The sequence below is a fragment of the Pogona vitticeps genome, chromosome 6, assembly GCF_051106095.1.
Source record: "Pogona vitticeps strain Pit_001003342236 chromosome 6, PviZW2.1, whole genome shotgun sequence".
Classification (NCBI taxonomy): Eukaryota; Metazoa; Chordata; class Lepidosauria; order Squamata; family Agamidae; genus Pogona; species Pogona vitticeps.
Window position 1 is genome coordinate 110,721,182 of NC_135788.1, and position 17,024 is coordinate 110,738,205.

The 17,024-nt window shown below is 43.3% G+C and overlaps 2 protein-coding genes across 8 annotated transcripts in view; one reads left to right on the forward strand and one right to left on the reverse strand.

Moving 5' to 3' along the window:
* Window positions 1–2,284, reverse strand: part of MVP (major vault protein) — a 37,363-nt gene extending 35,079 nt beyond the window's left edge. For 2 of the 4 annotated variants that reach the window (XM_072976810.2, XM_020798813.3), the window contains exon 1: window positions 2,217–2,284. The gene's annotated coding sequence lies outside the window, so the exon portion shown is untranslated. Of the gene's footprint in view, window positions 1–2,194 lie in introns of all 4 variants that reach the window. The other 2 variants (XM_072976809.2, XM_020798810.3) reach the window with 1 other exon arrangement.
* On the forward strand, window positions 1,385–16,382 carry MAZ (MYC associated zinc finger protein). 4 transcript variants are annotated; one of them, XM_072976811.2, is made up of 7 exons: window positions 1,385–1,782; window positions 3,848–3,937; window positions 7,818–8,608; window positions 11,888–11,951; window positions 12,362–12,533; window positions 14,145–14,352; window positions 15,267–15,657. In XM_072976811.2, the coding sequence occupies exons 1-6, from the start codon at window positions 1,747–1,749 to the stop codon at window positions 14,330–14,332; spliced, it is 1,341 nt and encodes a 446-aa protein (XP_072832912.2). In that variant the 5' UTR covers window positions 1,385–1,746; the 3' UTR covers window positions 14,333–14,352; window positions 15,267–15,657. The 4 variants fall into 4 exon arrangements, with proteins under 4 accessions (XP_072832912.2, XP_072832913.2, XP_072832914.2 ...); XM_072976812.2 differs by having other exon boundaries at window positions 1,612–1,782; window positions 3,851–3,937; XM_072976813.2 differs by lacking the exon at window positions 14,145–14,352 and having other exon boundaries at window positions 1,616–1,782; window positions 15,267–16,382.
* The last annotated feature ends 642 nt before the right edge of the window (window positions 16,383–17,024 follow it).

Here is a 17,024-nt window from a genome sequence, read left to right on the forward strand (position 1 = left end):
ACAGCTAGTTAAGAGGGTGCATTGCGCACGAGCGTATTGTTTTTGCGGAACGCCCGCAGCTCGCTTACGTCCGCTGTCTTCCTAGCAAGCGCATGCGCACTTTTAAGACTACGTGCCCTTGTTTCACGCATGCCCATTGAGGAAATTGGTTTTTAAAAACTACGGAACTTTCGCAGTTTGTATTGTTCCCGACTGTGCAAGAATGAAATGATTATCGATGTCCGCTGGAGTCTTTAGGAATGGCCGGGAGCCAACTGAAAGTACAGTTGGACTGGATACAGCGAGAAAGCGTCATTTGGTCGTAATCGTTTTCCTGTTGCTAATCTGTCAGCCATTTTCTCTGCCTACTTGTTATCCAGATTTGCTGCGTAATCTCACTAGCTGCCTATTGGACGTGCGCTAAAATCCTATTCCCGTTTATTCAGAAGTAAGTCACCATAGAGAATTACACTGATTTATGAATCGAGCCCCCTAAATGAAAGGTTATTTAGTGCCGAGATTGAAACAACTGTATTTTTGGTAACTGAAAGTTTTATCGGTGTTTATATATCATACGTTTTGGACTGCAGCACACATCATTTGACGAAATGTAACGCTTTTACAACTAACATAGCTGCTTTTTTGGAAATTGCAACACATTTAATAAAGCAAAAGCCACGGTGTAAGAAATGGGCCTAACTTCAGTTAGAAACAACGTGGAGCCACTAGGCCTGTTTTTAAAACAATCGAGAAGCAAAGAGCTATGCACACGTCATGGGAGGGCGTTTGGAATTACCTGAATTCAGACCATTTAATTTACAAATGTGACTCTGGAACGTTCCCAAACCTGATAAGCTGTTTAATAAAAGACCCTTGAACTGGAACTGAGAGGAGATTATGACTGTGTTTTCAAAGGACTACAACAAAAAACCCACCATTACAACAAAGGTAAAAAGCCCAAGCTTTCTGCTTAAGACACTAAAAACGCTGGTAGCACGACGGAGAGCTACAATTTCCACTGATGTACAAACTCGATCATGAATGATCACGTCAAGGTCATTTAACTTTCTGCTTATTAATATGAAAACGTTTAGCCGAAAATCTGTGAAACTTAAGTCTTCTCGTAAAATTTAACAAATATTTTTGAAAATTCCTGGTATAAAGGGAGACTGAGTAATACCAAGTGAGTGAGGGGCAATGGGTGAGAATGAAGGTATAGTTAGCTATTTTAGCCGAATTGAGATGAAGCTTGGCGGCCATTTTGTGAGAACAGATAGTGTGTCTCCATAGAAAACTAACGGGAGGGGAAGGAGACAACCGTTACTCGCGCGTGCCCGCTGTGGCACCGGCCAATCAACTTTCTTGTTCAAAAGGAACAGCTTCACGGTCACAGCGCTGGTCACGTCGCCCAATCGGCAAGCGCGACACACGGAGCCCTTTCTCCGATTCCGCGCACGCCGGGAACGAGAACAGCAGCCCCACCCAATCACTACCTGCCGCCTTCTCCATACCCCCTCTTTTTCCCCCCTCCCGCCCAGAAAGGCTGTGGCGCCGAGGTGGGGGCGCGCGCGCGCGCGCGCAGAAAGGGGCCAATCAGCTTGCGCGCCGAGGTTTCCTCGCGCCGCTGCCTCCTCGCTCTATTCCCCCTCCCACCTCACTCCCCCCGCCCGCGCGACGTTGTTGCTTGCTCCCCACTCGCTCCCCCTCCCTTCCCGACCCCCCCTCTCGCCGAGCCGAGCCCCCCCTCCCCCGCTCGTTGCCGCCGCCATGGACCCGAGCAACTGGAGCAGCTTCATCTTCCAGGTAACCCCCCCTCCTTTTTTCCTCCACCTTCCCCCTCCCTTCTCCGCGAAAAAAAAAGGGGGGGAGCGCGAGCGGGGAAGGACAAGAGAGCGCAAGCGAGAGCTCTAGGCTCCCCGCTCACACCCTCCCTGCCCCGCCCCTCCCCTCGGGAATCCCAGCGGGCGGGGGCCCTTGCGCGCGCGGGCCAGCAGGGCGCACTCAGCACGCGCTCCCCCCTCCGCCTTGCGCTGCCCCAACGGTCACCTCCCTCCGCCCAGCGCTGCCTTGCGCTCCCCCTACCCCCGCGCTTCTTACGCTCGCTGTGCCCAGCCCCTCCCTGCGCCTCGCGCTTTCTCTTCTCTTCCCCCCCCACCATCAACGGTCACCTCCCTCTCGCGTTCGCTCTGCCCAGCCCCTCGCGCTTCTCCCCCACCTTTTTCCCTGCCAGTTGCTACCTCAGTGCCTTCTCGGTCCCACTCCCAGTGATCCTTTCCCTGCAAAAAAAAAATGGCCCCCCCAGACGCTCACACTCCACCTCCGTCACCCTGCACATGTCTGTTCTTCCCCACGCGTTCATAATCTCCACATGCCATAATGCCCCACCATCACCCAGTAAAATGCCCCCTGCCATATTGGTTTCCCTCCTCAAATCGGCGCCTTGGGGGTTCCAGCCCACCACCACTTAAGACTTGGCCGAATGTGCTGAATCTGTTTCTTGTTTTCTGGCCCCCAGGGCTTCCTCATCTCTAAGTATACTTGCATATTAATTGGGGTTAGCTACATACAGTAATATCTTCCAGTGCCAACTGGTGTACTGTAAATTGTCCACCTGTTTTCTGGCTATCTTGTGTGTGGACACTTGGGTAGGTGGGCTTTTGTGGTAGGAAAATCCCATTCACTTGAACTAATTATGGTACAAACATAAGTTGTAGAACCAGCTAACAATCCAGTAACATATCTCTTATTTGTGTTCCTACCTTTTCTGTGGATGGGTGGGGATGGCTTGTTGCTGCCTAGAACTTTATAGGGCCCACTCCACATCTTGCTTATCTTACTTCTCAGTTGCTTTGTATTTTCCATCAGTTCACTGCCCTTCCTCCATTCCAAACATCTCCTGCCATTTACTTTTTAAAGCCCATACCCCTTTGCTCTTTCTTTCTGAGAGTCTATCCAAGAAATAACTTTGTGACTTCATTCAAGTCTTCTCTGCAAGACTGCACCTCCAGCATTTCCTCCTGTAATCAGTCACCCTTTTCCTAGTGCTTCCTCCTGCCCAGGGTTTCCTCATAGCAATGCATGACCTAGGCCTTCCCATTTTTCAGACATGCAGCCACTTGCTGTTTGAATCACTCCTTAGGTGGCCATTCTGTCCTAGTATACATAAATTGTGAAGTCCCAGACACTGCTTTCCTAGATTGCGTATTGCTTTACACTCCTACATAGTTCCCATTATCCCCAAAATAATTTCTGTCATCATAGCTCCATTCCTTTTCCATTCAGCATATCCTGGCCACACACCTTTCATGGTGTTTGCCCATATCTGCTGCTACTTGGAATTCATTACCTATTTCCTTACCTTCTTCTCCCCCACCAGAATTAAATTTTACTTTCTCATATGTCTTCCTTAGTTTCATCCAAGTTGCTTCTTGTTCCTTCTGTCTTCCATAACACTAGCATTCTTCTACAAATGCATTTTCTTCTTACTCTGACATGCCATATTTCTTTTCCCCCCTTGCCATTCACATGTGCTGTTCTTGCAATTTCACCAAATGTGCAATTGCTGAAAGTCAAGGTCATGCTGCTACTCTCCCGCTCTGCTATACTGCTCAAATTCATGTTGCCATAACGAGCATATTGTATCTCCAATATTAAGCCCCTTTTCACTATGTTTAAATGAGTTTCTTAAACTCCCTGTAGAGTATTAAAACCTTTTGACTTCCTACTGTTGCTACCCATATTCTTATTTTCTGTTAAGTGTAAAACTTTACAGATGGCAATAGATTTTCTATTTACCTTAAGAGATGGGGGAGGGGAAGGTTTCTTTTCCTACATAGTTCCTTGATTTAACTTCTTTTTGTCTCTTTAGCAGAGTCATACTCAGAACCCTCTGCAGGTTGGGAGTGAAATCCAGTCCAGGTTTTTTGCTGCTCAGGGCTGCAGTCAAAGCCCCTTCCAGGTGAGATTTGTCTGGAAAAAATCAAGAGCAGTGGACCTCTTTGAAAATAACCAGTTAGTGAGGAAGCTGCCTCTCCTTGTGGGAGACCAAATTATTGTTAATTAACTGCTTCAAAGGGGTTGGCCACTACTCAAATGTTTAAACATTAATTTCTGCAGGTGTTATCAAGATGCTTTATAGTAGTTTAGCCATCCTCATAATTAATTTGAAGTCAGTTATCCATTGTTATAAAGGTGGGATTGGGGCTTCTCAGTAGTGATCTCAGAGTTGAAGGTAATAGGAAAAGAAGAATATAATATGTGATATATTGACTCAATAAAGAAGTCCATGCCATTTTATATGTAAGATCTGAGGAACACAGTTACTGATAGGACCTGTTGGAGGACTTTAATTCGTAAATTGTTTTAAGTCAAAATGACTTGACTATATAACAACAACTTTGTTTCAAGAGGCCTCCTCCCTCCCAAGTCTCATTTATCAAGTTTTGAAAGTTGATCTGCTATCCTGTAGGTATATTCTTTTTTTTAACAAAGTAAAAGTTTTACTTGTGTCCTAAAGGCAGTTGCCTGAAATTAGATTTATTAGTTTATTTTTTCTTAGCACACTCCTATACTTGGAACTTGGGAAGTTAACAGTTTACAAGAAAATAAAAATTTTAAAGGCATATGTTCACTGTTGTGCAGGAAGATCTTCCACATATTTCTAAGTAGTCCATTCATGTTGAATACTAGTAGGCATACAGTTGCATCCTAATGTAAGCCTTGGCAGGTTAATTCTGTACTTTAAAAAGTCAGGCTTCTTTGTGTTTGGAAATATCAAGGTTTGGACACTGAACCTACCAGAGGAGGATGGATGATTTATTTATTTATTTTACCTCACCTTTCTCCTTCAAAGGACTCAGAGCAGCTTGTATTATTAAAAGACAATATTAAAACTAAGAACAGTGAGTATACAAATACTAAAAAGGATCAAATACTGTTCAAAAAAACATAAACACCACCAAAACACATTCAAAGCAATAAGGTAAAATGATACATTTTAAAAAACAACTTAGGCTGTTCAGGCTTGCCTGAAGAGAAACATCTTTGCATGCTTGTAGAAAGATAGCAAAAAGATGAAGCCATCCTGGCCCCCTATGGGAAGGAGTTCAAAAGTCTGCTAGCAACAACAGAGAAGGCCCCCTCTTGTGTCCTCACCAAAATGCACTTGTGGAGATGGCAGACAAGGCAAAGGCCTCTTCTGATGAACTTAACACTTGCGGAGGCTCTTAAAGGGAGAAGCAGTCCTTGAGATAGAGTGAACTGAAGCCATTTAGGGCTTTCTGGGTTAGGACTAACACCTTGAATTCAGCCTGGAAATGGATCAGCAGCCAGTGGAGCTGGTGTAACAGAGGAATTATGTCATTCCTGTAACCAGCCCAAGTCAGCAATCTGGCTGCTGCGTTTTGGACCTGCTAAGGTTTCCGGACACTTTTCTTAGGCATTCCCATGTGGAGAGTGTTACAGTAATCCAGCTGGGATGTAACTAAAGGCATGTGTCACCATGGCTAGACATCTCCAAGAATGGGTGCAGGTGGTGCATTAATTTTAATTCTGCCAAGGCACTCCAAGTCACTGCTGAAACCTGGGCATCCAGGTTCAGAGATGAATCCAGGAGCATCGCCAAGCTGCGTGCCTGTGTTTTCAGAGGGATTGTAACCCCATTCAGCACAGGATGTATCCCTATCCCCTGATTTGGCTTTTGACTGACAAAAAGAATCTGCATCATCATACGGGATAGCCACTGGAAAAATATTTCTACATACTACTTCTCAAAATTGTTCCATGAGCAGTAAAACAGTATTGTGCTGCTACTGCATATTTATTTCCAGGAAGGAGAAACCAAGGCATCTGTATTTTCTTGCTCAACTTCCCATGTTCCTGGGCTTTGTAGGTTGGGGGAGTTATTTTGATCCTCTGTGTACATCTTGCAAAAACATATGAGAAACATTTACAATAATTGGGCCAAATCTGGGACTGAGAAAAGTGTATCCCTCTTTTACTGTCACTCCAGCCTTTGGAGGAAACCATGGGCATGCATGAGTGACTTCTTGGTAGGTGAGAGGGTAAGTGAAATTGCCAAACTCTGACAAAAAGTGCTTATTTGATTTTAAAAGATTACAGAGGAATGCATCTAAGAGGGCAGAAGTGTTTTAAAGAAAACAACACAGAGTTGTGTGTGAACTGGTAGATAAATAATGTGATATGTATTGCTTTTTGATAATGAATAGAAAAAATGTTTTGGAAGCAGTGGGTCAAATTTTGTGAGGCTTTGTAAGTGATAACAAAATTTTCACTTTGCAGTACCATGGCACCTTTGTAGATTATGGACTCTTAAAGAAATAGTGCTCTCCAGCTCAGAATGCGTAGCTTTTATCTTGAATCCACACAAAGATCTAACAGTTAGTGGAGCTGGTACAGTATATGTTTCTAGCCAGTAGTTCTCCTTTATCTTCACCTCCACTGCATGGTAATGTATACTTGGTCCACACCTGCCCATCCACCTATGTACAAACATGGAGCACTGTAACATGTCAGCAATTCTGCCATTTTTTTCCCTTTAGGCACATGATGACTTTCTCTGATATATGCATCCCCTATAACAGTGATGGTGAACCTATGGCATGTGTGCCACAGCTGACACACAGAGCTCTCCCGGTGGGCACACGATCTATAAGTTCCCATAAAGAATTACTTACCCATCCTCTGATCCCAGATTTTGGCACTCCCCTCTGCTGGTGCAGTGGTCCAGCGGAGGGGTGCAATGGCAACCATTATTGGTCTAGCCCAATGGGGGATTGGCGGACCAGGAAGTATTTCTTTGTTAATACCGCCCATAGGGGGAAAAAAGCATTTAACCCTTGCAGAGCAGGAGCAGTTGTTTTTTTCTAAACTAAAACCTCAGCGTTTGGGTTTTAATTGCAGTATTGGCACTTTGAAATAAACAAGTTGATTTTGTGTTGCAGTTTGGGCACTCGGGCTCAAAAAGGTTCGCCATCACTGCCCTATAATGAAGTCAGTCATTGGCACAACAATTCCAAAGGGAAGGCTGAATTTCAAGTTATGGCTTGTTCTGTCTAGTTTGGAGTGAGCAATGTGACCCTCCAGATGTTGCTGCATCAGCCCTAGTCCACATTAGCCAGTGTTTAGAAATAATGGGAGTTGCAGATACAAGTTGCCCACTGCTGCTCAAATGAGATTTCAGTGAAGGGGAGAGAATCTCTTCAGTAATTTCTCCCATGAACACAAGTTGTAATTGATCAGGGCAGATCTTGTAGGAAGAATGGTTCAGACACATTCTCTGGAAATCAGGGATGTAGTGGTCCTCAGCACATGGTGGTGCAGCACACTGTTGGCTTTGTAACCACTTCCTTATCAGCATTGTCATAGGGGAAAAGACAGCTATTCTTTTATGGGATTGCATATGTGCAGCATTTCTTTTTCATACACCCTAGGTCATCAGTTGTAAAATGTACCCCCCAGTACATGTACATAGATCTCTCATTATCCGATATAGAAACAACCACCATAGTCATAAGCAGTGTGGAATTTTTAAAAAGAGGCTTGTTTTGGGATTAGATACTCCACACAGGCACACTTAGATAGTACACTGAAATTCTTTGCTTGAATCCTATTCAGCAATACACTGCATAATGATTAATCTTATTCTCGGACTTTTTTCACCGGAGATGATTTCAAACTTAAATAAATAAATGATGGTTGCTTTTGTAGCATTAATTTATCATTCTTTCCCCTTCCCCGTGTTACTAGAGCACTGCAGACTTTCCAGATTGGTGGTTCATCACACTCTTACTCAATTCTATGATCTCTTTTCTCTTTAGACTGCTGCTACCACAGCTCCTCCCCAACAGACAGCTACCCCTGCTGAGTCCCTCCAGGTGGACCTCTTGCCTGTCTTGGCTGCAGCCCAGGAAACAGCTGCTGCTGCTGCTGTAGTTGCTGCTGCCACTGGTTCTGCATCAGCTGCTTCCACAGTAGACACCGCTGCCTTGAAACAGCAGCAACCTTCTGCCTCTGAGGCTGGTGGTGGCCAGGTAGCACCACCTTCTCAGACCACCCAAGCCCCAACTCCTCAGGCAGCTGCTGCTACACCACAGGCAGGTGAGGCCCAGAAGAAGCCGAAGAGTAAAGGTCCATACATCTGCTCCTTGTGTGCAAAAGAATTCAAAAATGGCTACAACCTGCGACGCCATGAAGCCATTCACACAGGGGCCAAAGCTTCTCGTGCTGGGCCCACAACCATGAAGATGCCAACCATGGTTCCCCTCAGCTTGCTTAGTGTTTCTGCCATCGGTGGTACGGCTCCTACAACACCTGCTCCTGCCGAGGGTTCAGGAAATACAGCAGGGTCAGGAGCAGGGTTGGTAACCACTACAGCATCAGGCAAACGCATCCGGAAGAATCATGCTTGTGAGATGTGTGGTAAAGCTTTCCGGGACGTCTACCACCTTAATCGGCATAAGTTGTCACATTCGGATGAGAAGCCCTACCAGTGTCCTGTCTGCCAGCAGCGGTTCAAGCGGAAGGACCGCATGAGCTATCACGTCCGTTCGCATGATGGTGCTGTGCACAAGCCGTACATCTGCAGCCACTGCGGGAAGAGTTTCTCCCGGTACGATGATGTCAAGGGTATAGGGAAGAGACAGTTTAAATGGGAGTGGATTCATGGCTCACACAAGGAGATTGACATAAGGATAGGTTACTTTTTCCTTCATACCAATAACTATAGTAGACAAAGCTAACCATTCTAAGTTAGAAAAACGGTTAGAATAGAAATAGGTTTAGAGATGTCTGCAGGCCATCGCAGAGCACCACTGCCTTTCTAACTTGCCTGTTTTACAGATAGTGCCCCTGGCTCTGTTGTGTGACTAATTTGGTCACATTCGGAATTTTTAAAGAAATAGCAGACTTTGCTTCTATAGAAGATCTCAAGAACAGAGAAGCATGTAGGAAATCTGTCCTACCATCCTCGCTATTTTCTTTGATATCAGAAGCTTCCTCCTTGGAGTTCTACAGCTGATCAAGCAAGTGTGTGTGTGTGTGTGTGTGAGAGAGAGAGAGAGAGAGAGAGAGAGACTGAACAAGTAAAGCCAAATTTTCTAAGGTGCATTCCACTAATTTTAAATTGGTAACATACAACCCAAACTAGATAGCTTCCTCATACCTGCCACTAGTCTTTATGGACCATAATACGGAAGAATCCATCAGGCAGTTTCTTGACTACAGTAAGCAGCACCTGTTGACAAGATTCCTTGCTAGAACTGAGATACATTGGCAGACCTTAAGTGACAGTCTTAGACCCTAAGAACCATGTGTCACAGATGAATTTTAGAAAGTACTGAGAATGCAACAAGACAATTTAAATGCAACTCTACAGTATTTTGAAGACATACCACATTTTAATTTTACTAATCCAGCAGATTTAAATATCTTAACAAGTATAAGGTAGTGATATAACAAGTGAGGCTCAGCAAGCTTTAATGTTTTGCATACAACAAAGACTACATATGGACATCTAGCATGTCAAAAGGAAGAGCAAGCTTAAAAGCTGTCTTGATGTGCTAATTTTTATATACAGCTATTTTTGTTTAACATAGAGTGGCACACAGGCATGGAATCCCTCACCTACAGTTTGGTATAATCTGAGAAAGTACAAGACCTCATGCAATTTCTACACATTTTAGTAAATTCTTGGATCAAGCAACAGACACCACGGCCAGCTGGTTGGCAGGGTGGGGAGAAATACCACACTTTCAAAACTAAACAGATTAATAGCATGGCAATACAGTGCTGGCAACCCAGCCTATAAATATATGTCCATATGTTGGTATCTGAAAGTTTCAATTATTACAAAATATTTTCCACTCCAAGATATTACTCTGCCAGGACAGAAGTGACCGAACTGCATAACAACTATCAAGAATCTACAGTATCGTCAGCATTAAAGTACAGTATTAAAACTTCATAGCTTAGAATGTAGTTAGATAAGGAAGAAATCACATGAATCAGGTAGGAGCACAAAGTTAAAGCCATAGTTTCATCCTGTGGGCATGTGCAAAAAGGAATGGGTATATGTTTTAGAATTATTCAAATCCAATATCAACATCTTTATATATTTGATATGGTTTCAAATAATTTTGATTCCCCCCCCCCCAAATATTGTAGTGGCAATAACAAGAGATAGGTTCATTTAGAGATTTAAAAAATATTGTACCCATCACTAACTGGAATTCATACTTTTCCCTTTTTTGATTTTCAAACAGTCCTGTGCCCTGTTCCAAGTCCTCCATACAGAGCATGTTACCGTAGTCTTTCGAGACTGAAGGATGACTAACTGTGCCCTTAAAGACTAAAAGCATTCTTTATTTTAAATGGTGGCTTCATCTGATAGAAACAGTCTAAAAAGGCAACAGGTCAAACCCACAACTGGAAAGTTTCTTTTTTACCCAACGTAAAATAACATAAAATATTTCTGTGATTGGCTTTCATGCTTTAGTTTTTGAAGGATGATGGGATTTGTAGTCAAGAATAAAAGATGCATGACAGAAAAAGGAGAGGGAAATCTAGAACAGCAGTACTGTAGTACTCCATCTTCATTAAAGTGTTCGAGATTACTTTTCTCTCCCTTGAGTTTTTACTAGGACCTTGTAGTTAAGCCTGTCTTTTCTCTTTAATGAGGAAGAGTATACGCTTGACTTTTTCAATGTTTATACCAGACTTAGATTTTTGTGTAAATGTGTAGTTGCATGGAACACAAAGCATAGTCTTGTCCATAGGTTTTGAATGTAAATGAAGTGCTAAACAAACAAATTCCTTAATTTATTTGCCCTATGGAATTTAGAGTTTCCTGTGAACTCTTAGATAAAGCACTTGTGTGCTCATAATTTCTGATCTCCCATAGTCCCTTGTATAAATCAATCAATAAAACCATTGGTGGCCCTGGGCTGTGGGTTAAAAAAACGCAAGAGATAATTTTCCGCCTGATCACAGATATACAAACGACAATGGTTGTGATCTCTAGCATCTGGCTTACAACAATAATGAAGTCAAAAAATTGAAACAACCTGAATAAATGTGGACTTTTTCATTGGATATTTTTAAACACACAAAACAGAATGGAGGCACATTAGACAGAATTTCTTCTCAGTACTGGGATGACTAGCAGTATGTACTAAAACAAGATAAACACTCTTGGAAATTATTGCTAGGTAAGCTAGTTCAGTAGAATAAAAATTCAGTCACTCCCATTTTTAAGCATATCATTAATCTTCACAAAGGATTACAAATTCTTTACATTTTAAGTGTATTGATTTTGACTTCACCTTGCTTCCTGATTTGCAAATGCCATAAATCAACTCGTAGCTTCCAACCTGTTTTCCCATTTAGGCTTTTATCACTTAGTACCCACCTGCAACTGTTCTGTGGCTAATTAATCAGCCATCCAGTAGGAACTATTGCAGATGTGTAGGCTCCCTACCATCATCAACTCAAGTATTAGAGAACATTTCAGATTGCCATGTTCCTATTTGGAATTTCAGATTATAGGGCTTGTAAGAAAAATGTATAACAATATAGATACTGTATTTTAAGAGTACAGCTTTCCAAGAATAGGGATGTCTGTATTTCTTGCAACTGTTATAGGAGGCTTGCCACGAAGGGGGAAAATAATAACAAAAAGTTGCAATGTTAGCTGTAGGTGATAAATTGCAATGTAGTTAATGCATTTTTAAAACATGTCAGCTCTACAAAAGAATATTGATACAGGAATAAGACCTATCTATTAAGCCTCCCGTTTAGAAGGGGAATATAATGATACTGAGAAAGATATGGGGCTTTAAAGTTGGGGATTAAAGGGCACCTACCTTACTTGCATCTTTCCTTCCAACCACAGGCCGGACCATTTGAATAGCCATGTGCGGCAAGTCCACTCAACAGAGAGGCCCTTCAAATGTGAGGTACCTTTCCACATGGAGAGTTCAGCTGCTTTGATTCATACCTCCTCCCACCTCATAGTGTTACTGTTAAGAATTCTGCTGGCTTCCTGGTGCAAGTGGGAGTAAATTTCTAGTACCATTTACTTAAAGGGAACTTAGTGCTAACTGTAATCCTCTAGTCTTTGGTTACTTTGGAAAGTAGGCCATAGGAAACAAAGGCCAGAATCCTGTTCAGTGACATAATATAAAACAGGAAATTGTTTAATTGCTGTGTGCAGATGTTCCACACTTGATATATCAAAGTTGTGCACTCAGTTGCACACCCAGAAAGTTTTGAAACTTCTGCACTTGTACTTATTTGTAGTGGAATTTTGCAGAATTTTTGGCCAATTTTTTTTCCCACTTTGATTCCTTTGCCCCTGTTCTTGCAGACTTGTGAAGCAGCCTTCGCTACGAAGGATCGGCTTCGGGCTCACACGGTCCGTCATGAGGAGAAGGTGCCATGTCATGTCTGTGGAAAGATGCTGAGTGCTGCCTACATTACGGACCACATGAAAGTACACAGCCAAGGGCCTAATCATGTCTGCGAACTGTGCAACAAAGGTAAATGGGCAGGGCTGTGTGAAAGAATATCTGAGAATGAGTTGGGGAAAATGAAGCTGTTAACCTTGCTTAAGGAGCATTAGAAAGCTCACGGTACCATACTATTCAGGTATACTTAGACGTAAGTACTAATATGTTGCACTGGAGCTTGCTTCAGGGGACATTTTGCACTGGATTGCATCTTCATTTGATATCTGCAGCCTTACTTGCTACCACTAATAACGTTTTCTGCCCATAGTTTCTCAGTGTAAAAAGAGCCATGTTTGATGAATAAATTTGGCGAACCTGGATTAACTTTGGTTCCCACCCATACCACTCTCTTGTTCATTATTTTGCTTACTGGTTTGATCAAATATGGCTAATTTTCCATAGGTATTTGTTTTCACAAGTTTTCACAAATAGTATTTATGTTCTTTAATATGTAGCTGCCCATTTCTCTCATGGCTACATTAAATACATTGTTTTACAACAGAGTGGGTCTCTGATGTTCATTTTCCTGTTTACATGTCCAGTTCCGTTTTGCACAGTCTGAAAGATGGCATTATTTGCTATCGTTGGATTTTATACTCTTCCCTTTAGATATTTAGTGCACACTTGAAACTGTCCATGCAGTGGCCCACCGTGTGAGCAGTTAAACATTTCCCATGTAGAAATACCTCCTACGAAAGTGTAAGTCTTGTTCATTCCAACTGGATGATCTCCAGTTGTTCAACTGCAAACTAGAAATTATGTGATATTCTACCAGACTTCACTAGAATTCTCACCATTGGTGTACTCCATTGACTAGGTACTTGACATAATTTTAAAAATTACTGAAAGAGTGTATCTGTTTAAAAAAAACAAATGTGCATCTGGTCACTCCAACTTTATCCATCTGACATGCCTAGTGTCTAACCTAATTTTGACAAAAGAGAAAATATCCTTAAAATATTAATTAAAACTCTTTGGAAGTACACAAGTTTACTAGAAAAAGCTGAAAGACGCAACAGATTTGTATTTTATTTTAGCTGTGCTTTTTTCTGTGCTAACTCTTGTATTATCTATGTGGATAATGTGCCTAATCCTTTATGCTTTACCCATAGCTTAGTAATAGCATTAGTAACATATTTTAGGTATCTGGATTTTTGGAAACATAAGGCAACACTTTACTGTTAATCATTTCCTAGAACTCCATTATGGATTCAAGTAGTTCATAGTGAATTATGCATTGCAGAGCATATAGATAACATAGCATAGATCTGCTGTGTGGATGGGGGGGGGAATCTGGGAGAGTGCATTGTAGAATTTCTCTTATTCTATTACTTTTGGTCTCAGAATGTGTAGTTCTGTCTTTTTCTCCCTCAAGTTGATTTTCTTGATGCCCAGATGCAGCTGCCCCTAGGGTGGGGTCTGCTGTTTTTATGAGATAGTCTGGTGTCAGGATTCAGCCATCTCTAGGGTGGAGAAGCTGCCTCTTAGGTAAAAGGCTTGATGCAGTTGATCCTTCACTAGATATCAAGACGCAGCCGCCTCTAGGGTGAAACACAACCAAGCATTGGAGGACACTGGGGAACGCTTTCACTAGGCCGGACACTGACCTGGCTGGTTTTTGTCCTTCTCCCCCTCCCGTAGGGTTCACCACAGCGGCCTACCTCAGGGTCCACGCGGTCAAGGACCACGGACTGGCCGCCCCGCGGCTGGAGCGTTTCCTTTGCAAGCTGTGTGGCGTGCACTGCAAGACCCCAGCTCAGCTCAACGGGCATCTGCAGACGCACGCAGGAGAAGGGGCCGCGGCCACTGAGGGCCAACCGCTGCGGTGAAACGCTGGCCGGGCCACCAGGCAAGAGCCACTTCCTTCTGTCCTGGGGAATGGGGAGGGGTGCCCATATGCCCCATAGGGTTTCGAGGTATCCTTATATTATCAGTGGGAGAAGGAGGAACCCCAGCTCCCCTGGGGCGGCTGCATCCTAAATTAGAATCCCGTTGCCAACATTCATGTGCCTACATGCTGCAGTGTCCATTTTGGTTTCATATCTTACTTGAGGATCTGCACATTTATCTTGCTATGGACAGAGCTAGGCTTTAAGTGTTCATTAAGAAAAAATCCAAAGACATACATTCCTGTGAATGTATTTATCCAAATGTCATGTCTTAATGTTAGGAACAGAATCAATAGACATCTCTGGGCTCTTTTTTACCATTTATATCATGGCTACTACAAAACACCATGTATTACTGTTAGTTTTGAAATATCACTGATCATAGGGTTTTGTACACTAATTTCTCTGAGATTGAAGGAAAAATACTTTGATCTATTCATTGCTGCAAATGCATTTTGTTTCAGGCTGCATCACCCATCCTGGAGAACTATGGCATTATAGCGTTTTCCTTGTGGGAGCTTGCCTGAGAAAATACATTTTATTATGCAAAGTGACAGTAGTTTTACTGTTCCCTTTTTCATAACTTAAGTTTTGCGGTGTGTAAGCAGTAAATGTCAAACCTAGAAAGATAATGTTTTTCAGCTTTTGAGAGAAGAGAGATTTCCTCCAGGATGTGGCTAAATCTGGTACTTTGGAGAAAGGGGCAGCTGCATCCATCTTGTCTTTACCACATAAAATCAACTATGTCTGTACCGCAGCATTCTAGTTTAAGGCAATGGAGGGTGGCAGCTCCAATTTTGTGTTTATAGATTTAAAAAAAAACATAACAAGCGTGACAAACTGCTTTGACTTTCTGCATTTCTTTTTTTCACAGGTACGGGTGAGGTCTGCCCCCTCGCAGCAGCCGTCTCGGCCCCACCTCCCGCTGCCGTCACGGTGCTGCCCATGGAGGGAGCTTCGGTTGTGAGCCAAGCCCTCCCCACACAGCCCTGGTGATTTCTGGGAGTGGGGAGGCAGAAGCCCACCTTCCCAGTCCTATCCCTTTCCCTCATTGGCAGCTGGAGCCTCCAAGCCCAGATGGATACACAGTGGCCATATATGGGTTTCTAATTTAATGGTGGTTTCATTCATTCTCTCCCCCACCTATGCTCGTGAAATAGTGGGGCCAGGGAAGCACCTGCCCAGCCAAGGCACAGCTCTTGTTCAGAGAACTATGGAAGGGCTTTGTGTGCATTCAGAAAGCACCCTCGTTTTATTGACTCCCCTGCTCAAGAATCCTTAACTCCTAGTCCCTCCAGCAGTCCCAGAAGTCCATGCTCCCCTCCAATACCTAGCTACAGTCTCCATCAATGTAAATCTCTTGCTAATTCCAGCTGTGCCCCCTTGTCCCAAATCAGCTACACAAAAAGAATATTGTCAGAAAGATTTCTCAAGTTCACTCAGGAAGAGAAAGAGGAGGGCTAAAGGCTGGGATAGCAGTGGAACAGAATTATGGGATGACATTACAGCTTGAGGGAACCCTGAGTTTGGAATAATAGGAGTTTGATTAAGGGATGGACAGAGTTTGTGGAACCCACAGGCAAGTTAAAAGAGGGGTGCAAATCAGGACTTGGGCATCAGAGCCACCTGGAGCTTGACCCTGGGGTAGCCGGGAGGGCTGCAGTGGGATGTAGAGGAGGAGATGCTATTTCTCCATGATTTCACTGTGGAGTACCCTCCATTCCCCTGCTGAGGAGCTGTTCTGAATTTCCCTTCTTCCCCCAGCACCTCATTCTTCTGTGGTGTCTGTTTTAATGCTCCATTCCCTCAGCTTCTCTTGTGATTCGTGTTCCAAGCGCATCAGCCCTTGACACCAAGCATTGATACCCCACCTGCTGAACCCCTTCCTTGTTGCATGCAACCCCCCATGGTTCGGGGTTAGAGTCTCTCGCTTTTTTGTATTATATATATTAAAAAATCCCCTGACATTTAAAATAACCCCCTTTGTGTTTTTTGTTTTTGTTAACACAAATGTAATGAAGATGTCCATCTATCCTCTTGCCTTGTTCCTCCCCCTTAGCCCCATTTCTTCCCTCTTCTGTACACCCTTTCTGGATATGTGTCTCAAAAGCAAACAATTTTAGTAAAAACATTGAAGGAAAAAAGATCCATATGTGTGTGTCTTTATTGTCTGACTGTTTTGTGTCACTTAAGAGTGTAAAAGAAAACAATTGTGCTTTGCAGCCTCTTGCCCTTTCCACCTCACTATCCAGATCTCCTGATGCCTATATAAAATGGCTGGTAGAACTCATGCTAGGTCACAAATCTCAGCTCTTAAGTGGGTTTCTCAATACACTGCCTTATTTCCACTGTTTACTCAAGAGAATAGCCCCTACACCCCTTGTTACTACATTTAAGTCCCCTTTAGAGGAGAAGGAGCAAATGGCACCTTAGTGGTATTGCCATCTGAGTGGTAGTGGTGAGATATGGCGGGGGGAGTGCGTGCCTGCACTTTGGTAACCAGAGCTGTGCCATGGTGTGAGGAGGGTTAATCTGTGTGCTCTGTTCCCCCCTCCCTCGCGCAGCAGCCCGGACGGGTTATGAATAATTGATGAGAAACTGGAAATGAGAGATTTTTATATAATTTTCTCCC